Source organism: Dermacentor silvarum, chromosome 2, assembly GCF_013339745.2.
Source record: "Dermacentor silvarum isolate Dsil-2018 chromosome 2, BIME_Dsil_1.4, whole genome shotgun sequence".
NCBI classification, from domain to species: Eukaryota; Metazoa; Arthropoda; class Arachnida; order Ixodida; family Ixodidae; genus Dermacentor; species Dermacentor silvarum.
In genome coordinates, this window is record NC_051155.1 from 135,135,750 (window position 1) to 135,162,038 (window position 26,289).

A 26,289-nucleotide genomic window follows, 5' to 3' on the forward strand; every position below is an offset into this window, starting at 1 on the left:
GGACATCTGTCGCATGTGTATACCCATTATGATTATCATCATCATGGTTTATATTAGGGTTTCTTTTTTTCAGAATTTGGCAGAAAACTAACTTTCCTCTCACATGAAATTCGATCACGTGTCCGCTGAGTATGCCTTTGTTCCGCCTCTGCAGTAATCTTCACGGTGCTGTCGCCATCGTCGTCATTATCTTCGCCGTCGTTATCGCCGTCATCGTGCCGTTATCGCTGTCCATGTAATACTTGCCACAAGGCAGACGTACGCAGAAAATTTGCGACTTGAAAGGATCAACAATAATCGAACAAGTGATGTCTCATGCTGGAGCCGGCGTTTAGATCAAGATACTTGTCTTCATGAAGTCCCTTTGCCAAAACGTTGGCTCCTGATCCTGAGACATCTCTTTTCTGGCCAGTGTTCATAAGTGGCTGTATGTGATTTTTTTTTTTTTTTGTTACTAACAGAGGGATCCAAAACCACGTCCCAATTGTTTGTGTTGTATACAGGCTATTCCACTGCCGTGGGCAAGTTCTCCGGTGGAAACGACTACGATGTGGCTGTCGGCATGCCCCGTGGTGAAAGCCTCTCCGGCAAGGCAAGTGACACCTCTCTGTGAGCTTCTGCAGCTGCTGGACCAAAAATAGTAAAGCTGGCAACGTATCACCTAAAAGGGTAGTGAATTCCTGGGTATTACGTCATGATTAATGGGGAGAGCAGTAGTGCGTAGCAAAGGAACAACCAAATGGTCAAACGAGCTATAGTTGGTTGATTTGCACCTTGAAAACGTTTTAGACACAGTACACGATAGAAACAACCGGACAAGTTATGTTTAATAAACCTCAGTTGGAAGCAGTGCTCGTTCTTGTCTGTCTCGTCATCTGGTTGTGCATTTTACATTGTTCTACCTCTCTCTCCACTGTCTCCTGAATTGCAGCCGCAACCGGCAGTGGCCTTCGTCTTGCGAACTACAGCTAGCATTGCCTTCTGCATCCCTGACGCAGACGTCAATGCTCTATCAAGCGGCCCACATTTCATAGAGTATCAAACTCATATTCTTCCGGAACTGTTTCCTAGTTGCGTAGAAGAGGCACACTTGTCGAAACAATTATCGCGAAGTAGAGTTCACCGGGATATCGTGTTGTTCCATTTCAAATCAACGCACTAAACAGAGCTACAGCCACTTAAACCCGCCGTAATGGCGCAGTAGTTTTATGCGGCATTTTGCGGCTAAGCACAATGGCCCGTGTTCGATTTCCAGCAGCAGCTGTTGTATTATGATAAAGGTGGGATGAAAAAGAAAGAAAAAGAAAGGAAGAAAGGAAGAAAGAAAGAAGTAAAAAGAAGATTAATCGGCTGACTTGCGCGACCCTCTAGAATCACAACCCAATATCCAGCGATTCAGTGCGACTGGTAGCCCTGCAGGTATCTAAGGTTTATCCGGAGACCTACTGCGGTGTTTCTCATAGCTTCAATTAACTTTGGAGCGTTAATCCTCACGAATCAATCAACAGCCACTTACAAGCTAAGAATACAGCTAAAATCGCTCCTCAACGGGAAATTTTATACACATTCCATATGAGAGTGCTTTTCTGATTTTCTTTGTGTTGCGTGTGTTCATAGGGTGGTACATCAAGTCGGCACCCTGCCTACGCTGTGACAACTTGTTTGCCAAATGGCCTACCTGATTGTCTCGCAGGTAGTCCTGTACACCAGCCAGTTCCGGTCTCTGGGCAACCTGACGGGAGACCAGATGGGCGCCTACTTCGGCTACGCGTTGGCTACAGTGGACCTCAACGGAGACGGGTGCGAACCACTCTTCTCAAAGCACGCTCGCATTGTGCTGTACATACTATAGGCACTAAGACGCCAATGCGCACTGTGTATGTCGCCGAGCAACGCGCGGTTGCAAAATTCCGATATTACCTATGATGAAGAAGAAAAAAAGTAATGAATCGTTAGTTTCCTTCAAGGCGGGCACCTTTATTCATGTAATAAATCATTTTCAAAAGAGATAGAGGTTACCATGTTTGCAGGTCACTAAAAAGGAAATTCACCTTTTGCTATCGTGTGTTTCTGGAAATTGCGATGCGGTGGACCAGGATAACATGTTTGGCATTTATTGTTACGCTTAGCACACTCCCTGATCAGTTGGAGAAGAAATGATTTTGTCGGTGGAAGTTTGCGCGAAGTAAAGGCGCCTACATTCGCCGTCATATGTTCTTCACATGCCGTCGTGACGCCTTCGTAATCATGCAGCCGTCGGCATGCCGTCATTGTCATGCTGCTGTGGTCACTCCATAGTCATCATGCCGTGGTTGCCAAGCCATTGTGGTTCCATCGTGATCATTTTCGTCGTCATTATAGAGTAGCCATTGCCGTCAATACCCATTACCCACCACCAGATGCACGAAAGAAGAAGTAATAGAGAGGTACACAAGAAGCTGGCAACATAAGCCCGCCTCGCTGTGGATGTGTTAATTTAATGTGCATTTCTGTCGCCCTTAAATAGAGCCGGCGCCTGCACCTAAACATTTGCGTAATTACGTTACACTCGCCTGACCACGTTACCGTTTGGTTATACATTTGATTGCCCTCGCATCATTAACATTTTATTTGCGTAAGATAACGCATCACATACGTCATTTCCTGCAAGCATTTCGGCCATTAGCGTTATCTTTGTATAACGTTTACTTCATCATTTGTGCAAATATCACCGAACGCTTCGCTAAACACTGATACCCACATAAGCGTGGGATCTGCCGTTTTTTCTTGAACTCCGGCGCCACGGCCGATGGTAGCATTCATTCATTCATTCATTCATTCATTCATTCATTCATTCATTCATTCATTCATTCATTCATTCATTCATTCATTCATTCATTCATTCATTCATTCATTCTGACCGCAGGCTGGACGACCTGGTGGTGGGCGCTCCCCTGTACACGGCGCTCGACCTCAAGGATGGCAGCTACGAAAGGGGTCGCGTGCACGTCTACCTGCAGAAGGCGACGGTAAGGATCGTGTGTTTACTGGTCAGAAATCGTGGCTGAGCGAAGGGACCTCGCCTGTCTGGACAATGCGCAGTCTCCTCGCACGGGCAAGGAAAATATAGAGGGTGCGAATTGAAGAATTGCAGGAATAGGAATCAACTTAGGAGAAGAATGAGGAGAGAAATGAGAGCCTGTTCGAAAAAAGCCGAGCAGTCAACTTGACGCATCAATCTCTTACCTGACTACTCGGTGAAGAGATAGTGAGAGGGGTAGGAAAGGAGAGGAAGAAAAAGATGATGATGGGGACTGAGTGACGGAAGATAGCACGTACAACAATACTTAAGGCTCTCCCTAATGTCCAGTGTCTATGTCGCTCTTCCGCAAGAAACATAAAATAGCCTCCAACACCAGGTAAGCGCATAGGTGGCGAGCCCGCTGTCCCGAGGTAACTGATTGTGACGATAGCTGATGGGCCAAAGGAGTGTGAAAGAATGACACGAGAGACGAAAGATAATGATAGAAGTGATGGGCTTTGGTGTGCAACATGCATAACCCGTTCGATGTGGTCTGGTGTCTGTTAAGCCCTTCGATGTGAAGTGCCCCTTGTGTATCTGTCGCCAGCTGCTCGCAGTACCCAAATGCACTCTCCCCCAGAAAACGCAACTTTCTTGCTCATGGGTGTGCACCTGAACCGTATAACCCGCAATTAAATTAAAATTAATTAAATTATGAGGTTTTACGTGCCAAAACCACGATCTGATTATGAGGCACGCTGTAGTGGGGGACTCCGGAAATTTGGACCACATGGGGTTCTTTAACGTGCGCCTAAATCCAAGTACATGGGTGTTTTCGCATTTCGCCCCCATCGAAATGCGGCCGCCGTGGCCGGGATTCGGTCCCGCGACCTTGTGAAGGGCAGCGATCGACGCTACCATCTCTCCCCCCCCTCCCCCCCCCCCACACACACACACAACACACACCCTTCCAATATTGTTACTTGCATTCTAGGGCGCGATCTTGTACGCGTTCCAATTCAAGTTGGTGGCGACGTTTCGGAAGCGAAAGAAAAGACAACTACAAGGACGGTTGGGGCGCGTAAAACGACGACAGCATAATGTCCCTGGAAAAATAACAGGGGATTTACAACAGCAACTACTGCACTGAGCACGTGTCGACTGGATTTAACCGAACAGCACCAGAGCGCGTGAGGAGGTGTCTGGAGAAAGCGTTCGACGGATGGCGTCCATAGAGCTGAAGTAGCGGCCAGCTCGAGCAGCTCGAGCTCCGGGACCAAGGTCGCTGAGCGCAAGTCCCTTCCTGTGGCCCACGCCTGGCTAGGGAGCCTACATGCAACGCCGTTAACAGCGCTTGAATGTAGGCTCCCTACGCTTGGCGTAAGCCATTTCTGGTGTCCAACCAAGGGAAGCCAACGTTTGCACCACTTTTTCTAAAACTCCAGTTGGTGAATATGAACGCTACCTCGGCGTCCGGCCGTTGCCTCTGCCTCGAAGGCCGCCATCGTAGGCCACAACTGCAAGCAACTCAACCTGCGTTCCATCGTCACAGCGACCGTGTTTGCCGAATGAACTGGTGAAACTTCTGCTCTTTTTCAGAGTACTGTTTCTATCTTAGTTACGCCTTAGTGCTGGGTTTCCTGCCTAGCGATGTTTTCCGGGAACATACGTATCTTGCGTTTTCGGTGGCCCCTACGCGAGCTAGACTTACGATGAGCTGTATCGTGTGGATACAGCATGCGTGCGTGGTTTGTGCACGAGCGGGCCTCGTCATTTGACATGACTGTTTCGTAGTGCTTGTAACATCGTCACCTTAACATGAGCCTCCTAATACCAGGGGCACGTATACAGTTACGAGCTCAAAAGTGTGGAGGACACGACGCAAACAAAAATTTTATATAATTTTGTTGATGGCCCAGCCGTACAGCACAGAAATTGCACGTGCTTGTGTGAATCGAAAACGCACGCGTGTTTTGTAGGCACGATGCTTACCAGTTCGGTACATACATTCGAAAAACATTTTACACACTTTGGTGTGCATTTTTTCCCTGCCACAATTGTCATCTGTCTTGCTTGCATTTTCTTTCTTGAAAACTCTGCGCTCGCTACTTTCCTGTCAAGAATGCTATGCCAGGCTGATAACACTCATATGCCGTTCGTGACCTGGTACTGGACGCGCAGCATTGAATAAAGGAATGGCAAGCAAGACGGATGCCGATTATTTTTGTGGCATAAAGATATGCCCCAAAGCGTGAAAACTGTCTTGAATGTAGTAGTGAAATAACACCAAAGCCCCTCTATTTAAATACGTGTTGCTTTTTATTCTAAAATGTCATATTGCCATTGACCAGATAAGTACATATAAGTACTTTTCTTTCTGTGTGCAGAGGAAGCTGGAACGCGCTACATTTCTAGACGGTGATCAAACAAAAGGACGCTTCGGCATGTCCCTGTGCTCTCTGGGTGATCTGGACCGGGATGGTTATCAAGGTGAGTGTTTTGTAGCGTTAGCTACACTGGCCTAGCCAAGCCCGTTTCGCGTGGCACATCAAGAGCCGTGCTGCGCATGCGCAAGGATCAGTGATGTCACACGGCTTGCGCATCACCGGAGCCACCGGAGCCGGCACCTCTCGCGCACTCCGCCGCCGCCGCGCGCGACTCACCGTCGCCGGTCTGCGCATTACAGAGGAGTGACGTCGTAGCCGTGGTAGACGCACTGGCGCCGGCGCGCGTTCGCTCGCTGTGCAGTCGCCGTCTGACACTGCGCTGGAGCCGCTGCGCTTCTGACTGGCGTTTGCCAGTGTGGTATAGCCATGGAGAAGGAGAGCGCAAATGCTGCTCAACAGCGCAGAAGAACGGAGAAGCTTGACTCATCGGATCCCGAAGTAGTTGCCTGGCAATTAGCGGTTGAGCGTAGGAGAAATGAATACATGTGCCACATAATATGTATACCGACCGCGTGTGTGTCATTGGAGCAGCAGTAAGCATGACAATCAAGCTAATCCTTGACAATCTAGGCAACCAGGAAAGCTAAGAATAATCAGCTGAACCTTTGCTAACGCTACGTATATCCTGGCATAGCCGAGCTAAGCCACTGCAACTTTTTTACAGCTTACTCTCGCCATAATGTATATGCTGCAAGTTCCCGAACTAACAAAAATTATCTCGATATAGTTGCAACAAAATAAAAATAAGCGTTGCAAAAAAAAAAATCACAGCATATCCACGGGGTGAATGATGATGAGTGGGCGAAGCTCCGGAGGGAATCATCGGATCTCCCGCTTAAGGGGACGCTAGCACAAACGCGTTAGAAACGTGCAGTACTCTCTAGTAAGGGAGAGAGGCCACAGCGTCTTACGCAGCCATTTACACATGCCGGAACGTGCACCGCGTTTGCCGACGCCATCACATGACTGCTGAGAGAGTATACCCCCCCGTATTCATAAACGCTCCTCGACTTGAACTTGACTTGCCACCGCTTTGGGCAGCGAGTTCGAAACGCATTGAAGGTAAGGCGGAGAGGCCACAGCGTCTTACACCAGCTTCTTACACGGGCCGTAACGCGCTAGCACAAACGCGTTAGAAACGCGCTAGAAACGCGGTCTTTCGTTAATGTTGGGTATTTATTGCCATCGTGGTGCGTGTGTCCATGTCCGCTTCGTGGCGTAGTGGGCTAACGCCGCGCGCTCGGAAGCGAGGGGTCCCTGGTTCGATTCCGCGCTACGGACACAACTTCGGAATTCTTTTTCTCATTTTTCTCAGACTGGTAGCACACTACTGGTTACACACTACTACTACGACAACGGGGACGGAACGGGTGCCGCTATAAGGAGCTTCGCCCCTAAAAATGATGCTCCAGTCAACGCTGTGTGAGCACGACACTTGTGCATATTAAAGTTGCTGTTGCCGTCGCCGCTCATTGTGTTCACGCTGCTCTTTAGGAGTTCTAACTATGCGTTTCCTTTACATAGCGCTATAACAACACAAATGAACTCAATTGCTAGGTGAGTTCTTCTTTTACTTATGAAAGTGTAGTTACGTCACTCCCTGCTTCGTATGCTACAGTTGCTGCTTCCCGGCAACTGTAGATTATGTAACCGTAATCTTTATACCGGGAAACGAATGCGGCGAACGCTATGCGCGAAGGCGAGCTTTCTGGTTCTTTTTTTCTCATCCCGGCGCCGCCGCTGCCGCGATGATGACGATGATTATCTAATGGCATTCCCTTTGAAACGGGGCGGTGACAAATAGTCACCTAGCCTGCTTGATTTAGTCAGGTATGCTATACATATTTGTTACCTAGCATTTTTGTATACATCTCCTTAACTTTTTTTTTACTTTTTTTTTTGGCGCCATCCGCGATCACTTCCGCGGATGCGCGGAGGAGGGCGCCATATCTGGTGGTGGTGCTGCAAGGAACCCAGCGGCGCACGCGGCGCGCGGCTCCCGCTGTGATTGGTTGAGTTTTTTGGGCTGCGGGGACGAACAAATCCGGGGATCCTATACTCCATCTCACAAGCTGACTGCAGCACTGTGGAGGCTACACGAATTCTTAGCCAATAGGAAGGCCGAATTCCCCTCGAGATGGGCTCATCCGCGCAGCGTCGTCTGCTCAGCGTCTGTTTGCCATCTTGTTACATGCTCCATGGTTGGTGGATTGACGCAAAAAAATGTTTTTACGACGTAACCTTAAGCCGCGTTTACATGCATGCGACAGCAGGGCTTCGCTTTACCTGTACGCTTTCCCTGCAGTTACCTTGCAGCCTCCTTAGCAAGTAGTACGGGCGAATTCCCTTACAAATGTTCACCGGTGCCACAGCGTCTGCTCGGCGTCTACTTCGCGTTTGCTCGCCACCGTCATCGTGTACCATGCTAGAACGGGGTAGTAAATGAATGATGCAGTGAACGATTAGGCTTTTATAGCGTTCCGCATCGTCAACGCATCACCAATGCTAATGCTATGGCGTCATCTGCTAACTAGAAATCAAACCAGTTTTACGGCTCGGTGCCGTGTCTGTAGTCCTAGCGGCGTGAAAACAAGCAGCCGATCTCAATAATTGCGACAAAACTTACCTAATGTTCTGACCTCAGCTGGAGAAGATGCTTAGCGATGACGAATTTTTCCCCTTGTTAACGTTTCTTGCTGACAGGGCAGAGAGCCAGTAAAAAGCGCGAATTTGGATCAAAGCTGGTGGTTGGCGCTGTATAGGTACTGCCATCTTTCTCTAAGTGATCTCGGTCAGGGTGGCTATTACGGTTACCGGCGGTAACTGCCACAGTAATTCTCGGTATACGACGTGCATGCACAAAGGTCTTAACGTGTCACGTATCGCTGTACCGTACCACGTAGCGAGCAAAAATAGAACTATTTAGTGTAGCCAATCATCAGCCAGTTACTGCCCGGAACTATATACTGCCGCGCAAGGATATTGCCTGTGTACGCCTCGTACCTCCGGCAGTGCTGCAACCACCTTGTGAGATGGAGTATAATTATACACGGCTTCGATGCAAAATAATTGAAACTCAAAGGCTCTTGGTATTGCCCCGTACTGTTTGAAGTATTCAGACAAAGTATTAATGAACGCAAATCTCGAAAGTCTGTTGCAAGGAGTGTATAATTTACCTTGTCTATGCTAACTTTTACCAACTGCACAATTAACAGACACCACACAAGCAACATAGACAGGATCTTGTTGTGTGATGTATTTATTTGCGCACTTGATCATGTCCTCATTAAGGACGCCAAGATGTCCTAGTGTAGTATATCCTTTCTTTGTCCTGCTTTCTAGGGGGAAATTTATCTTCGCTGTTAAACTAGGACTCGTGGGCATGGTATGTTCTCAATTTCATGATAAAAGGGCGTTTAACTACCGCTGCCTTTGATGTACAGCAATTTAGGCAGCATCGTACTGCAATGCATAGGAACGTTGCAACCGTATTGAAACCAGGCAGAACTTGAAAAGTGCTACCACATTTTTCTTGAGTTGTGAAAGACTTGTTCACTGGTGTGCTTGTCTATCTTGCAACATGCAGCAACCAATATTGCGCTGGCTTTGTGGTCTGTTTGTTTACTACCTTATTATCACTAATTTCATATGTCGCTGGTTTTGATGACCTTGCGTGTGCGACACTGCTTCACGCCTAGGGCATAAGATAGGCCCCTATAAATTAGTGTTTGTCGCGATAAGGGCAATGTACACGCGGAGCATGCTTCAAAAACCATTGAGTGCTGACGAAGCGCTAGAAGCTGTATTACAGATTTCAGAAGAAGCGATATGTCAAAGCAGAAGGGCAACAAGTTGTTTTAGCTCCTAAGGACCAGTACCAATAAACGTTTTTGCAATGTATATGAAATATTAAGTCATTTGTACTTTCTTGATAACTGTGAGAAAAGTTCACGAACGGGGATGTATTTAAGAAAACATCGACTGCCAATTGACTACGCAACCAAATTGGGTGACTAGCCACTACTTCATAGTTTTTCGTGCACTTATTGATGCAGCGGTGTCCATTGTTACTTCTTGCCAATATATGAATGAATGAATGAATGAATGAATGAATGAATGAATGAATGAATGAGTTTATTTCTTTTGTTTACAACAGAAAGGAAGCAGAATCTAAAGGCCATGTGGCCTGACAAAGGCTTTAGCTCCCACAACAATTCGGCACGCAGGCCGTACGCACCAACATGTATCATACAGACATAGCGAAATCAACTTGAGTGTCGCGAGACAGAATATTACTTTTCGTGAAACAGAACATGGATGGATGGATGGAAAAACTAACATGCCTACAAGAAATATGAGAAACCGACAGAATACTCAAAGTACGATACATTTTGTTTCAGACCAGCTACAACCTGAAAACAAAAGAAACAAAAGACTGACAATTTATACTGCGGTTCTAATCAGACAAACTCAATATTGTTCAGAATGAGAAAAGTGTTATATGATTTTTTCGAACATTCCATAATTTAATCTTCAATATCACGTAGGACGATTTAGTAGTGAAGGTGCCTGGTAACTGACTAGTTGTTTTCCGTAATTCGTTCTTATTCTTAGTGTTCTCATGTTATGTTGTCGAAGGCTGTAGTGCAGGATTGGTAGGTACATTCAGGATGTACCATGATTTGTTTTGTTTAATGTATTGCAGCAACTTGTAATAGTACACCTGGTTTGCCTTTAACATAGAATGTTTTATAAAAAATGGTGTGGTTCCTAAGTTTTGTACAAGGCCATAATATCCCTCGAATGCACGTAAGACTCTTTTTTTGCAGTACTATCAGTTTAGTATAGTTTTTTACGAAGTAGTGCCCCAAATTAATATGCAGTAGGCTAATCTAGAATAAAAGAGTGCGTAGTACAATGAACTTTTCAACCATGGAGGAACCAGAGTACTAAGTCTGTATAAGCAACCAACAGTTCTGCTTAGTTCCATAGCAAGTTTGTCGATGTGCATGTTCCAGGCCAAATCCTCTGGGAACCACACTCCGAGAACGTTTTGACATTTTACCTTTGACATATCGCTGAGTATAATCGTCGCGCAGTTGTTGTTTACGTGTGTTCCTGCCTTTGAACTGCGATCGTATTTTTCTTTATTTCCTTCTTTCTCATTGTATTTTCTTTTTTTGTTTGCACCATACTATTGGTTATGCTGATCTTGTATAACAAGAAGCTGTAGTTCCACAAGCGTGTATTTTACGCGATTCTCTTACTTGAGGGTGTGGGAGCCCTCTCAAGCAGCTGCAGCGGCTTTCTCTCCAACTCCTCATGTTGTGCCGAACATGGAATGAACGAGTATTATATTGTAAGAGGTAGTCATCGCGAAAATGCGCAGAGAGAAAGAAAAAAAGGTATCCAAATAGCTCCCTTACTGTAAGGCGTTGCTATACCGACATCGGCCAGATAAACCATTGACAATTTATGAGCAGCATTTACCAACTGATCGCGTGACCATGTCGTTGTAGATTTCGCCGTGGGTGCCCCTTACGCTGGATCGAACTCCCGAGGCGCTGTGTACATCTTCTTGGGCGGGCCTCACGGCAAGCCGTCCGCTCCCTCCCAGGTGATCTCGGCCGAGGAGGTTACGTGGGACCTCAGCACGTTCGGCTTCTCGCTTGCCGGAGGACTTGACCTGGACGGCAACGAGTATCCCGGTAAGTGCGAACCTTAAAGGAGCATGCTTCAAATTGCGTGCGGCTGTACCTCGATTTGTAAGCTTGGCCGCAACATGGTAGACGTGGTATACTGAAACACTCAGGTTGTGTGAAAATTCGTTCGCCTCTGTGTGAATGAATTGGCCGTATCCGATCGTATACGAATGATAAGTACCTTATGATAGCTATCCGAGTTCTATTATCGAAATATGCAATATGCTGATTTCCTGTTCTCCTAATCCGTGCAGATCTGCTGGTTGGAGCGTACGAATCGGATTCTGCGGTGTATCTTCGGTAAGTCGCCCTATATACCACCACAATTTGGAAAGCGACAACGTTGAACTTGGGATTCACGTGCAAAAATAATCACTCTTACGCTTACTTTAATTTACTGCGATAGCAATTATATAGATACTCCAGGTGAATTTTCGCCATCGGCGTCGCTGTGAGGTTCTGCATAAAGTCCAAGAGCCATAAAATCGCGCGTCGTTTGCTGTGGGTGCGAGGGTAAGCATGCGAGGGTAAACAAGGAATGATGGTGGCCTGGGGCGCTATAACGTAAAATGATTCCCAAACTGTTTTGATTCCAGTTTCTCCAATCAGCCTCCACGATTGGTCAAAACATTTTCGGGCCACTCCCAACATCGCCTGTCTGTCACGCGACGTCACGAAAACCGTGATAGCTCCCCATCTGATATAACGTGTACACACTGATTATGCATGATTAAATGCCCAAAAGAAAAATAATCATTCTTAATACGACGCCTTTTCACCATTAGTCCTCTGCTATTGGTCCAATGTTGTCTGACTACGCCCACTTCGCCTGTCTGTCACGTGACCTCACAAAACCGCGAAAGCTCATCACGTCAAAGTGATGTGTACGCGAAAATAAATGCATTAATATGCGGAACAAAAGTGAAAATTTTTTCTGAATAGCCACAGACTTCCCCGTTCCGAAAGGAATAGAAGATGGCTGGCCGCCGATCGCTCAGACCCTCGCTACTCGCACCTACCAGTGAGCATGTATTTATTTGCGCATAATAAACCTTCTTGCGTGGCAGTAAAACGTTATCGAGCCCTTTCGGCATGCATACGACATCGCTCTGCGAACTCTTATTTGCTGAGGATCCGTTTTAGCGGCATTCTTATAATTCCGTTGCACGCCGCCGCGATTTTCGACCAGCCACCGCAAGCTAAGTAAGGCGAAGCGCACCAATCAGTGAAGCCGGCACCACCCTCTTCATCCGGTTATCTATTTTCACTGTGCTGGCGGCCCCATCAAAACCCTCTCCACTACAGCGTGCTCCTCGACTCTTGTCAGCCAATTAGATAAGGAAAACCGCTGAGTGTAGACAATGTTATTGGTTTTGAAAGCGAACAAAGGTGACCTCCTATAAACGAGTAGAGTGTTTTATTGGGTTGTTCAGACAACGGTGCGGATCACCACCCGATGCTTGCGTCGGTGGTTACGTAAATTTGACGTCAGTAGTTCGGAATCAAAAAAGTTTGGAATCATTTTACGTTATAGCACTCCTGATGCACGCCTTCCTTCCGCGGGCACATTTTTGATCACGTGATGAAACGCACGCTAGGGTGGGAAGGAGGGTGGGTTGAAAGGGAGAGCTCGTTGGGGGCTAAGGCAGGTGAGGATCTCCTCCTCTACCCCTATCATGCTGCGCATGGCTGTCTGCGCGACTGAGCGCATACGGGGGACAGGCGCGTATCTTGGAGGTAGCTTGCGGCGGGTGCAAAGCCCGGGTGAGCAGAGATGGCTGGTCGCTTCACGTGCGCTGTCTTCCCGCACGGCTAGTGTTGGAGTTAAGCGTAATCTCAAGTGTAGGACACGCCGTGAAGCGAGAGGCAGCTCGAAGCGATCGCACCTCGAGGCCAGCGTTCATCACGCCAGCGTTGTGACATGTTCGCGGTCATCCAGTGAGATCTGTTCATGTTTGCCTGTGCGTGCGTGACACCGTGCTTGTTAACTAGTATAAGCGAACGCTTACTGCCACTTAAACGGCGATAAAACTACGAACGTTTGTGGAGTTGTGTGATACATTGTTATCGCTATTTATGCTTCGCCTTTCAAAGGCAACTGTGATTTTTATTTTTTGCATTTTGTATAGCGGGAGGTTTAATCCACATGTGTATCCCAGTTAAGCCGCTTTGAGAGAGTCGCGCTCTCATTTCCCATGCCACCTTGACGACACGCGTCAAGCATTTTCAGAGGTCTGTATTAAAATAAAGCTGCTGAATAGACAGGTACGTGTTCTCAGCATTCCGATCTTGGAATTGCGATGTTGTCGCCCGCTGCCTGCAGCGGCGGCAGCGTACTTGGCTCCGATGTGCTTTATGCGCTCTAAATCATACAAACCCTGATTGCAAAATCATTTGAGTTTAACACGGGTTGATGATGAAACTTTAGCTTCCAATTCATCAGAACTTCCACGAGCCATCAGATTATGGAATAACCTGCCAGACAACGTTGCTTCTCTGTCTAATCCTGATACATTCCATCACCAACGCATTGCACATTTCACTGAAGCCGTCATTTAGCATGTCCAAGTTCATATTTTGATGTTACTTTTTTAATTACTTCTAATTTTTTATACGCATTTCATTTTAATTTTTGCTATTTTTCGTTTGCCTTACTCGAGCTATAACACGCTTTGGTAGATTGCGCACTGATCCATGCGCCATGCGCATTTTATTTTATCGAGTGCCTTAACCTGTGTCCCATATCCCTTCTTGCTATTTCCGCATTTCTTGGTCTTCTCTTCTGCACTGCGATTATGTGCTCAAATATTATTTACCAAGTATTGTACTTTGTTTTCTTTTTATTGCTCATTGTGGTTGTGTATGCACTGTTGTGATTTTGGCGCCACCCCCCCCCCCCCTTACACGATGCCCTCCGGGCCTGTAAGGTATTTCAAATAAAGAAATCAATCGGATTTCACAGGTAATGTGATGAAGGAACGGCTAGATGAGTACGAACGCTAGCTTTTTTACGGAGCGCTTGATATTATTTACTTAATATCGTCACGGCAGGTTAGAAGGAAAAGCCAACAATGTGCAATTAATAGGCTATTGAATCGGGATTCACAGAGACTAAGTTATATTAGAATCACGCGGGCTCAGACGACTTAATTTGTCAAGGAGCTGGTGATTGCGAACTCTTGCACAAGCGATTCACAAGCACTGTTAACATGTGTTGTGCAGCCCTTGTTGGATCACTTCTAACACTTCTGGCGTATAGCGCCGTTTCATGAACGACTCCCTGCCTCAGTTGCTTGAGACAGTCTTTCGCGTCCTGTAGATAAGCCAACTGCTTTTTCTATCCCAAGGATTCGCCACTCTGAAGCTAAGATGCTACGCCAATGCTCGTTTGGTTCTCCGCCGAGAGAAATAGTCACGTAACGCCTTTTTATTATTTGTTTATTTTTTCGCAGGAGCCGCCCCGTGGTGGATCTGGAGGCGACACTCAAAATTGACGGCGACAACGTCGACCTCGAGGACACCACCTGCACCCTCAGGGACGGCACCAGGGTGCCATGGTGGGTGAGCCTACTCAAGACCTTCTGGCGTCACTGGGTGCTTCCTTCGAGTCCGAATTGCAGTCTCATGTTTTCAGTTGCATCTATCGTTTAGCACAAGGAGAGCTGGCTAACTATATCTTCAATGAAGAAACACATTGTGTTTTACGGGTTTTTGGGGCTGGTCAAGCTGCTACGAGCAGCTTTTTTCCCCACTTTACCCCCGCAAGGCTGTATTTACTTTTTTGTGGAAATAAAACATACATACATACATACATACATACATACATACATACATACATACATACATACATACATACATACATACATACATACATACATACATACATACATACATACATACATACATACATACATACATACATACATACATACATACATACATACATACATACATACATACATACATACATACATACATACATACATACATACATACATACATACATACATACATACATACATACATACATACATACATACATACATACATACATACATACATACATACATACATACATACATACATACATACATACATACATACATACATACATACATACATACATACATACATACATACATACATACATACATACATACATACATGCAGAAAAGAGAGAGAGAGAGAGACCGTCATTGCAGTTGATAAGGCTCTCGGCTTTGAATGTGTGTGCTTGATATTGAGAACGGTGGTCATGCGTGTTTATGGATGGACAACGTCAAATACCTTTGCGTATACTTCCGATTACACAACAGAAGTCCTAATCAAACCGCAGTTGTGACGAACAAGCTCTCCCGTAAACTGCCCTGCGTGTCCGTGTTGTTTTGCAACGTGAAACATGCCGTTCTTCAAGAGTTATACATCAACCACCAAGGTGGCCCAGCGTGCCTGGCCGCTGCTGCCACATTGCAGTGCTGGCAGAATGTCAAACATTTTGTGTAGTGAGATTCAGGTGCGCGAACTACTGGCGTTAAAGTTATTCCGAATCTCCCATTACGAGGCATATCGCATAACATAGGTTGGTGTTCCGAGACGGTAAACCTCATCAATCAAACAGTCAAGTTTTATGCTGAATATTGTTTATGATCACGCGCGATTGGATTTTGAACGCTGAGGTTATGAGGATACGGGAGATGTCACTAAGCGGTGACTCGACTGATAGCCGTCGGTGTGCCTTTTAAAACACTGAACATATACTCAACTTAAATACGGTTACGAGGCACGATCACCACTACTAACGCATGTTATTTATGCATGCCGCTGAAAACAAAACAAAAAATATACTGCCGATTTCGCTAACATCACAAGTTTGTTTTTCTTTTTTTCATCTTGCAGTTACGTCATGACAGTATGTTTACGGTACACCGGCTTGGGTGCGGCGCCTTCTATAGGTGAGTAAACTAGCTCTGACCAGTAGGCAATTCTCTACTTAAAAAGCATTATAAGCGCCGAGAAGTTAAAACCAACCTACGCAAGTTCGCAACCTAAGCTGTGTGGCAGCCGCAATGGCAAGTAACTATTGAACATTTGACAACTATAGAGCGTCATGTTAATGTGCGCAAGCTTCAGGAAGTCCTTCAGAGAGTCCTCAGGTCTCAATTATACCTGTATAATCGAAATCTAAGGCCTCTCTCTTCAATTTGAAGAAATGAACGTCAACGTTCTCAGTGCAGCAAGTGGCTAACTAAATGTATAACCCGAAATCACGCTTGGTTTTCAGAAATGAGTATGTGTGTTGTTCTTAAAAAAAAAGAACAAGTAAGTCAGCAATACTTTTGCCACCTACAAACTTGATAGGTTGCATGCACTGATTAGTATGAGACTCCGCATACTTATCTCACCCGGCAGTTATGGTGTTTCGCAGCGGTCTCATACGAGCTGGCCCTGGATACGGAACGCAAAGGACCCGCGCGCGCCTTCTTGCTCGAGCAGCAGAACAGCTTGGTGCGCAACAGGACCGTCCGGCTCACCAAAGAGACGCAGTACTGCAACTCGGAGAACGCCTACGTCCTTGCAAGTGTTTTCTCGAGCACATCATTATTTCGTTTTTTTTTTTTTTCTCTTGGCACCAGCACAACAGCACCTTTTTCTTTCTCTTGTGCCATTTTGTAGCGTATGAACAGAAGCCCTACTAAGCTAGCCTCACTCGATAGGGTGCGCGAGTTGAACGTTGCCAGGTTCAGTTTGCAGTGGCGGCCTATCTCTGGGTCCGGACAGGCCGCCACTGAAAACTAGACCTGGCAACGTTCAACACGCGCACCCTATCAAGAGAGGCTAGCTTAGCAGGGCTATTTGAAGAATTACCAGGTATTGCCTGGGATATTATTGGCCTTAGTGAGGTTAGAAGAACTGGTGAGGCTTGTACAGTGCTGACTAACGGCCACGTCCTCTGCTACAGAGGTCTTCCAGATAAGAGAGAATTCGGCGTAGGATACCTAGTCCATAAGAACATAGCGGGCAACATTGATGAATTCTACAGAATTAAATAGAGGGTGGCAGTCGTCGTAATAAAGCTGAATAGGAAGTATAGAATGAAGGTAGTACAGATGACGTCACGGCGTATGCGGAGTAGCGCGCAGCTAGGAACAGCAGGCGCCGCCGCGGTACAAGCCTACGCCCCAACCTCCCGTGACGATGATGAAGAAATATAGCAGTTTTATGAAGATGTTGAATTATCAATGAGAAAGGTACAACTTAGTATACTGTAGTCATGGCCGACTTTAATGCAAAAGTGGGGAAAAGGCAGGCTGGTGAGCAAGCAATTGGCAACTATGGCATCAATTCTAGGAATACTAGAGGAGAGATGTTGGTAGAATTCGCGGAAAGAAATAGGCTCCGAATAATGAATACCTTCTTCAGGAAGCGCAGCAACAGGAAGTGGACCTGGAAAAGCCCTAATGGAGAAACAAGGAATGAAATAGATTTCATACTCTCTGCCGATCCTAGCATAATGCAGGATGTAGAAGTGTTAGGAAGGGTAAAGCACAGTGACCATAGGTTAGTGAGGTCTAGGATTTCTCTCAATTTGAAGAGAGAAAGAATAAAATTAGTCAAGAAGAAACAGGCCAACCTAGACGCAGTAAAGGTAAAAGCAGACCAATTCAGGCTGGTGCTCGCAAACAAATATGCAGCTTTAGAACAGGAAGATGAAGACAACATAGAGGTAATAAATGAAACCGTAACTAGGTTGATATCAGAAGCAGCAATTGAAGTGGAAGGTAAGGCACCAAGGCAACCAGTAGGTAAGCTCTCCCAAGTAACAAAGGACCTAATAAAGAAACGGCAAAACATGAAAGTGTCAAACTCGAGAGATCAGTTAGAATTCGCTGAACTGTCGAAACTAATCAAGAAGAAGAAAATAAGGGATATCGAAATTATAACGTGAAAAAGATTAAGGAAGCAGTAAAAAATATGGACGCAGTATGAAATCAGTGAGAAGAAAACTTGGCATAGGACAAGGCAAGATGTATGCACTGAAAGTTAAGCAGGGTAATATCATCAGCAATTTCGATGACATAATAAAAGCAGCGGAAGAATTTTATACTGACCTGTACAGTCCCCTGAGCAGCCAAACTACTTTCATTCGAAGTAGTGATGAACAGGATACAGAGGCTCCTTCGATAACTAGCGATGAAGTTAGAATGGCCTTGAAATACATGACCAGGATAAAAGCTGCTGTAGAAGATGGATTAGCAGTCGATTTAATCAAAGATGGAGGAGTTATCATGCTTGAAAAGCTTGCGGCCCTTTATACGCAATGCCTCACGACTTCAAGTGTACCAGAAAGCTGGAAGAACGCCAACATTATACTTATCCATAAGATGGGAGACGTTAAAAATTTGAAGAATTATAGACCCATTAGCTTGCTTTCAGTATTGTAGAAAATATTCACCAGGATAATTTCCAATAGAATGAGGGCAACACTTCAGCCAACCAAGAGAACAGGCTGGCTTCAGGAAAGGATATTCTACGATGGATAATGTGCATGTCATCAATCAAGTAATAGAGAAATCAGCGGGGTACAATCAACATCTATATATGGCTTTCATAGATCATGAAAAGGCATTTGATTCAGTAGAGATACCAGCAGTCATAGAGGCATTGCACAATCAAGGTGTACAGAAGGCACACGTGAATATCTTGGAAAACATCAACAAAGATTCCACGGGTACCTTGGTTCTCCACAAGAAAAGTAGAAAGATACCTATCAAGAAAGGGGTCAGGCAAGGAGACACAATCTCTCCAATGCAATTCACTGCATGCTTAGAAGCAGTAGTCAAGCTCTTAGGCTGGGAAGGCTTAGGAGTGAGGATCAACGGCGAATATCTCAGCAACCTTCGGTTTGCAGATGACGTTGTCCTATTCAGCAACAATGGGGACGAATTACAGCAAGTGATTGAGGACCTCAACCGAAAAAGTGTAAGAGTGGGGTTGAAGATTAATATGCAGAAGATAAAGATAATGTTCAATAGCCTGGCAAGGGAACAAGAATTCAGGATCGCCAGTCAGCCTCTAGAGTCTGTGAAGGAGTACGTTTATCTAGGTCAATTACTCACAAGAGACTCTGATCATGAGAAAGAAATTTACAGAAGAATAAAATGGAGTTGGAGTGCACACGGCAGGCATTGCCAAATCCTGACAGGGAGCTTACCACTGTTGTTGAAAAGAAAAATGTACAATCATTGCATTCTACCGGTGCTAACATATGGGACAGAAACTTGGAGGTTAACAAAGAAGCTCCAGAACAAGTTAAGGACGGCACAAAGAGCGATGGAACGAAAAATTTTAGGCCTAATGTTAAGAGACAGGAAGAGAGCGGCGTGGATCAGAGAACAAACGGGGATAGCCGATATTTTAGTGGACATTAAGCGGAAAAAATGGAGCTGGGCAGACCATGTAATGCGTAGGATGGATAACCGGTAGACCATTAGAGTTACGGAATGGAGACCAAGAGTAGGGAAGCGCAGTCGAGGACGCCATAAAATTAGGTGGGGTGATAAGGTTAGGAAATTTGCAGGCGCAAGTTAGAATCAGCTAGCGCAAGACAGGGGTAATTGGAGATCACAGGGAGAGGCCTTCGTCCTGCAGTGGACATAAATATAGGCTTATGATGATGATGATGAACAGAGGCATTCAGGAACCGCTTGAAACTTTCCTTCGCGAGGGTTCGCTCTGGTATCGACGGCTTGCTAGCATATACAGTAACTCTTCACGGCACAACCATGGGTGGCGCGAACGCTTGCAGGACCTCTTTCCAAGGACTGCATGTCATATGGCGCTGCAATAGTTACCACAGGGACACTAACACAAAAAAAAAAACAGAGACGAAGATGAACCATTCCAATTATAGTTATGACGGTTTATGTTCGCCCACTAGAAAGTGTTATCTCAACCGTTAAATCAGCATAATGCTATCGTGATGCTCTACACCTAAAGGCCAACAATACATACACTTCTATGGAGCATGCGGAAAGCACAATTTCCAAGGCACAGTTTTCAGTGGAAGCGTTGGCTTTATTGATGACGGAACTGCGAGAACACGCGGGCCTTCGGTAATGTTTAGTAACGGCGTCACATCGAAGGGGAGTGAAGCATGTTCGACAAATATAACGGGCTTTCTGTCGCTTCATACGGATGCCCATCTGTTAAAAGCAAGCGGTGAGGCGCTCTATTTTTGACGTGGAACAAAAGGAGTCACTGCCTTCGTGCCTCCCATGCCATTGAGCAAATCACATGAACACGGGTCTTGTACTGCTTATCTCCGTAAAAAAGCATGGCATACACAATTTATAGTCGTAAGTATAGCCATATCTCAGTGAGAACGGAAGGCAAGAACACTTGTGTACCGTGTTTTTGGGTGCACGATAAGGAGCCTCAGGTGGTTCCTTACTGAATTAATTTGGAGCTCTTCACTGAAGCCTCACTCATAGTACCGGTGTTTCTTTCGGTTGTTATAAACAACAAAAATAAGCCAAAACTGATTCGGAGCTGTGTGAAAGTGACCAACCAAAACGCACACAGCTTAGGACTAATCGGTAGTTATTACGAAGTCCTGGAGGAAAGATCAAAGCTATAGGAACACAAGCCTTTACGCTGGGCATGTGACTCCAGGCTAGAAAGCCATACTGAACACGCATTCTTTGGAACGACCCTTTAAATGCTGCTAACTACATGGGAAGTAGTCCTCTTATACCCACTATCGGCGGTGGTCATGAACAAGGTGGCGTGAACAAGAACTCATGCGAAAGCAAAGGCGAAAGCGTAAGCATGTTAAAAATTGAACAGGAAATATTGTTGAGACTAAATCAGCCGTAAAACGCTCACTCCTTCCTCGTTTCCGATTCGCGCTCAGTTCGAGTACTATAATTCCCTGCTTGTGAAGTTAATCTACTTCATCGCACTCTTAAAATAGACGTATAAAAGTGGTCCTTAGCCTACAGCACTGGACGAGGTGTATTTTATGAAATCTTTTCTCACGCCCTCCTTCTTGACTGCTTTCAGAAAACAATTCGGGACAAGCTGACACCGATCACAATGCGGCTGCGCACGGAGCTCATCCAGACTGTGACGTCTCAGTCGCTTCTCCTGCCTGTGCTTAACGGTAGTAGGCCCGCCAACGTCACCAAAGACGTGAGTAAGCTTGACTTATCTTGTTAGGACCTGCACCATGTGTTTTTCTTTTTTTAACAGGGCCGCTGAAACATTGCTGTTAGCTTTGTTGGCGCCACCTGATCGTTTAAAACGCCGATGTGCCCGGTCACTGAAGTGCAGTGCGATAACGATGTTCGCTACATCTCGACTATTTTAACAATCTAATCACTGATTTTTCTTATAAACAAATTGTTTGAAAGCGCAACAAATTCGAAGGTATTTGTAAATTGCATTTCATTTCCTACAAGGCAATTAGAGACCCGTCACTCAGTGTCCCGTGTGTCTTTTTGCAGGTCCAAATCCGGAAGAACTGTGGCGGCGACGGCGTGTGCGTTCCAGATCTAAAGCTCAGGGTTACGCCGTAAGTTTGACAACCGCCGAGCTCCGCAACACAGTGGCCGAAACTCATAACATCCAACTTGCACGCATTCGATGTCGCAAAAGGAAAATAATGTTATAAGTGATAAAAACGCACGCATGCACACACATACAAGAAAATTAGAAATTAATTTTAATTATAAATAATTAGAAAAGAGGTTGGACTAAAATTAAGAAAAAATAAAGCTAAGCAAACAGCATGACGACGAGACTCGTCCTAAGGCCCTCACGCTCTGCAGCCTATCCTTAAGATTATTGTCTTGGCGCACGCAGCAACATGGAAGAGTTCCTGATCGGCAGCACGGGCAACGTGGAGCTCTCGGTGACTGTTGACAACCGCGGTGAGGATGCTTTCGAGGCCATGATGTTCGTCACCATCCCGCCGGACCTCAACTACGTCAAGGTCGACAAAGGCAAGCTGGTGAGTTGTCCAGAAGAGCGGCGGTGGCAGTGGGGAGAGGAGGGCCTCACACAGGAAGTGCTTCGGTGCGTTCCCCATTCGAGTTCCGATTGTGATTATCGGGGGCCAGTGGTGCGATTGGTTGAGAGCCGGTATCGTGATCGAGAGGCCTCTATACCACCTGATGCGCCTTAAGTTGAACCAGCATTTGATGTTACAACCAAGGTCATATTCACGCGAACGGACGCAATGATATCTTCTGTAAAGCAGGCTTCCCCTCTCGCAACGTCTTGTAGCAGGGAAGTAAACCGGCTTTGGATCATCGTTTCTTAGCTTCGCACCGAGCGCGCACGCAAACGTGAACGAACAATTTTTTTTTTTTTTCGACGCGTCTCGCAAGTAAGATATACGAGTTATCGTCCGTATACAGTATGCACCTGTGCAAGAACAACAATTGCCGTATTATCAGTCGATCACTTGCACGGATGTTATACTTTCAGCTCGAGTCGATTTACGAAATCCGCGGAACGGATGAGATTAAAGCACTGGGACGCTTCCCGTTATATATCTTTACTTTAACGTCACATAGTGTTCTGGTGGATCAGTTAATTATGCAACTCTTGTCGCTTCATTCAAGCGCCGCGCTGGACGTTACGTCATGCAGAAGTGAAAGCACACCAGAATGTTATCGATTGAAAACACGGCCTCAGGGTTTGTATAGTAGAACTGGGCGCGGGCATGGAATGCACCTGGTTATGAGTGTGTGCCTGGTCATTCCCTATATTCCATCGTCAAAGTAAAATTTAACTTTGTGCACTTTCACATCGATAGCCGATGCTCAATAATGAATTCACCTAGGAAACAAATTTGCAGTGTGTTTTTCTTGTACTTCAACAATTCAGTTTGGGTGAATTTGTTTTGGTGCCGCGTCTAAAGTTGTCCCCTCTAGCTTCAAAATGGATGTCCAATTTACTTACCCAGAACAAAGCGCACGGCAACCACGGCCCATCTTCACAAAACTGGCTAGAATTTATACCGCTCTTCGCGCTCTGCAGACTTACCAAAAGCCTTATCATCTCACTTCACTCACACGGGGATGTGCGTACTGCTAAAGCACGAAACACTTCACGGGCGCGCCGAATATGAAAGGAATATGTGCTGTAAGTACGTGCAGGATACAAAATAACAGACGTTACTTTATTTTTTTTTTTCAAGGATGCTTTGCGGCCAGGATGTCACGGTTTCGTTTCCATATTCTCTTAAATTAGAAGTCAGCGGTAACTTGATTCTATACATGCGCTTGCATCGCACTTCACATAAGCACTGTCGCTGGTGCTTAGAAGTGATGTAACACTTGCGCGTGCCTTATTTAACGTTTGTAAAAATATTTTCTTGCTTATTTCTTTCTACCATAGTCGTGGTTATATGTAAGTATGCTGCCGAGTGCCGACGCAGCCTTCTTTACCAACTCAAAACACAAAACCTATGGCGTAACGCTCTTGTCGTTGTCAGAGGAAGAAATACTTATACAACGTTCCCGACCTTTTTTTTTTTTTCCCCAGGATTCGGTGACGTGTGGCGGGGCGATGAAGCAGGCGTCGGGCGAGAGCCAGCTGGCGTGCGACGTGCAGAACCCGCTCCCCGCGGGAAAGAAAGTGCGCTTCAAGGTCATCCTCGCCCCAGCCAGGCTCGTGCCCACCGCGGCCGAGCTCAACATCACCGTGCAAGTGAACAGGTGCCACATTAAACAACCCATTTAACTTGTACGTGTAGGATATCTTTAAAGCCACTGCCTATATTTTATACTCTAACGTTAAACAACAGTGTCGGGCACGTTTCGGTGGAGCCGTTTGTATTTTTCTCCAGGAAGGCTACATATCAGAACGCAGCTTCATAATGGTGCGTTGGCTCTTCCAGAAACGGGTAGTAGGTGTTTGCAAAACCGTTTAGGTGTTGCATCCACGAGCATTATCTCAAACTCTTCAGTGGAGCTTTTGTGAAGACTTCAAGGGTTCAGTCCGCCGTTCCAGGGAATGCTGCTTGGCTCGATTAATTTCTGCTTTCGATCAGGCTCGCGTTAAATAGTAAGTGGATACGGGCCACTTGTGTGGACAAACACGCCCGGGCGCACATCGTTGTAGTAGCTATACTTGCAGCGCATCAACGCTCCATGTACGGTCAGCTGTCCTGTCTCGAATGGAGCCATTGTCTGCCGCCCTTTCGCAGAGGGCAGGAGAGACGGTGATTCTAAGACGTTACGGACCATAGTGAAGCTCATTTTAAATTCATTTCTCTCTAATGGGTGGAGCAATCGTTTGTTCTACTTGATACGGGAAAGTTTGCTCAGTCAGTGACCTTACACCTACCCTTAGTCTGGAGACAGTAGCGTTTCTATGCGCGGTATTCGAAGGTGACTTCCCCGCGCAGATCAACCGGGACGGAGTTAGTGGCAGGCGGGACACAGTAGCACGCTGCCATTAGTGCTTGCGCACAACATGCCGTCAACCGTGTCGTTGTCCGGAGTGCGTCGCGTCTGCCTTTACCGACAGAATTCATTTCGTCTGCGGTTGTCAAGTGCCTCTGAACGCATGCTGACTGCCATGCGAGGAAACAGCATGGCGATGAAGGGCTTGTAATCTTGAGAACAGTTTCTACCCTGTTCCTTTCGCTGACGATCAAATTTTCTCCGCCTTTGTATACCGATGCGCGCATTTAAATCGATGTTTACTTTTGAGTAATGTTCCGGTATGTCAACTCTTTGCCATATTATGCAAGGTCAAATTTTTTCCACGCTCTTACTATTATCTCACGGAATCATTTGGAGGCGTGGCGCTGCTGAGCACGAGATCGCGGGATCGAATGCCGGTCGCGGCGGCCGCATTTCGATGGAGGCGAAATGCAAAAACGCCCGCGTGCTTGCGTTGTAGTGCACGTTAAAGAACCCCAGGTGGTCAAAATTAATCCGGAGCCCTCCACTATGGCGTGCTTCATAATCAGAACTGGTTTTGGCCCGTAAAACCCCAGAAAGAAGCAGAAGAAGAAGAAGGAGTTTCCAAACTTTCGTGCCGCGAATCCGTTAATTCCGGTGCGAGCTTACTGTAATACGCGCGTGGAACACATTACAGTGCTTTTACTGGTCCCATATTGCAAGGAATGTTTGACTGCATCGTACATATATCGTCGATGTATACCTACTTCGATGTGACAAATTGTTGACCGCGAAGGAAAATGTAAGTAAAGCCTGCGTCTTGCCCTGGGGAGTGGCGTCAAATGCGAATGGGTTGCAAACGCGTGGCCATGGGCGGACGCCTCGCGAGCGCTGCGTAAATACGCGGAAAATACCGTAAAATGCAATGACGATGCCCTACTTTTGATCGAGTGGTGCAAGTTTTCGCTCATAAATGTATTTCTCTAGCCGCTCCACGAATACAACATAGCAGCGCATAGAACAAGGTTCACGACCAAAAGCGACATATACATAACGTTGAACTTCCAGCTGGTTTTTATATCTCAGAGGGCACATATTTGTTGTTGAGAAAAGCCGCAGAGGGCGCAGTCTTCACCATGTGCCGAAAGGACTTTACCTCGTCAGGAATAAGGATAGAAGGAGTGCCAACACCTTGCCCACCAAGTCTTTCTGCGAAACCTCTTTCGAAAATTTCTCTTTCTCTTGTCATCGGCGGCATCGCCTTCGCGGACAAAACAGCGTTTGTCAAAAAACAGGAACGCATCCGCACCGTGCACAAGGACGAGCCAAATTGCCTCGTTTGTACATTTCTAAGCTTTATACTGTCTGTAGTGAAGCTCCACATAGCGTTTTCATGTTTAAAAAACGTTCATAGTTAGGCCTTAGGGATCTGTTGTGCAATGCATCTTTAGGACACTATACTGCAGCCAGAGCACCGGCGTGCCGTCTCACGGACTTCCTTGTGAATTCCTCTTCTCGCAGCACTAACCCGGAAGTAGAAGCGGCCTCCAAGGACAACAGCCTCGTTGTTCGGCTTCCGGTCACCGTCAAAGTCAACATGACGGCCAGAGGGTGAGTAAACGAGCGCTTCGAAGGACTGTGTTTTAAGAAATACGAAGGCGGCAGTGCGGATTAGAGTGCAGAGGGTGGTCAGGGATATTCTAGTTTCTGTTAGCAGGAAG

The 26,289-nt window shown here is 46.1% G+C and overlaps 1 protein-coding gene across 1 annotated transcript in view; it reads left to right on the forward strand.

Moving 5' to 3' along the window:
• Nucleotides 1–26,289, forward strand: part of LOC119441795 (integrin alpha-PS2) — an 83,324-nt gene that overhangs the window by 44,964 nt on the left and 12,071 nt on the right. The window contains exons 8-21 of the mRNA XM_049661631.1: nt 504–596; nt 1,698–1,800; nt 2,906–3,008; nt 5,389–5,491; nt 10,968–11,156; nt 11,405–11,450; nt 14,603–14,707; nt 16,047–16,102; nt 16,576–16,724; nt 21,213–21,341; nt 21,656–21,723; nt 22,014–22,161; nt 23,703–23,875; nt 26,090–26,179. Coding sequence (XP_049517588.1) covers nt 504–596; nt 1,698–1,800; nt 2,906–3,008; nt 5,389–5,491; nt 10,968–11,156; nt 11,405–11,450; nt 14,603–14,707; nt 16,047–16,102; nt 16,576–16,724; nt 21,213–21,341; nt 21,656–21,723; nt 22,014–22,161; nt 23,703–23,875; nt 26,090–26,179 — 1,555 coding nt within the window. The remainder of the gene's footprint in view (nt 1–503; nt 597–1,697; nt 1,801–2,905; nt 3,009–5,388; nt 5,492–10,967; nt 11,157–11,404; nt 11,451–14,602; nt 14,708–16,046; nt 16,103–16,575; nt 16,725–21,212; nt 21,342–21,655; nt 21,724–22,013; nt 22,162–23,702; nt 23,876–26,089; nt 26,180–26,289) is intronic.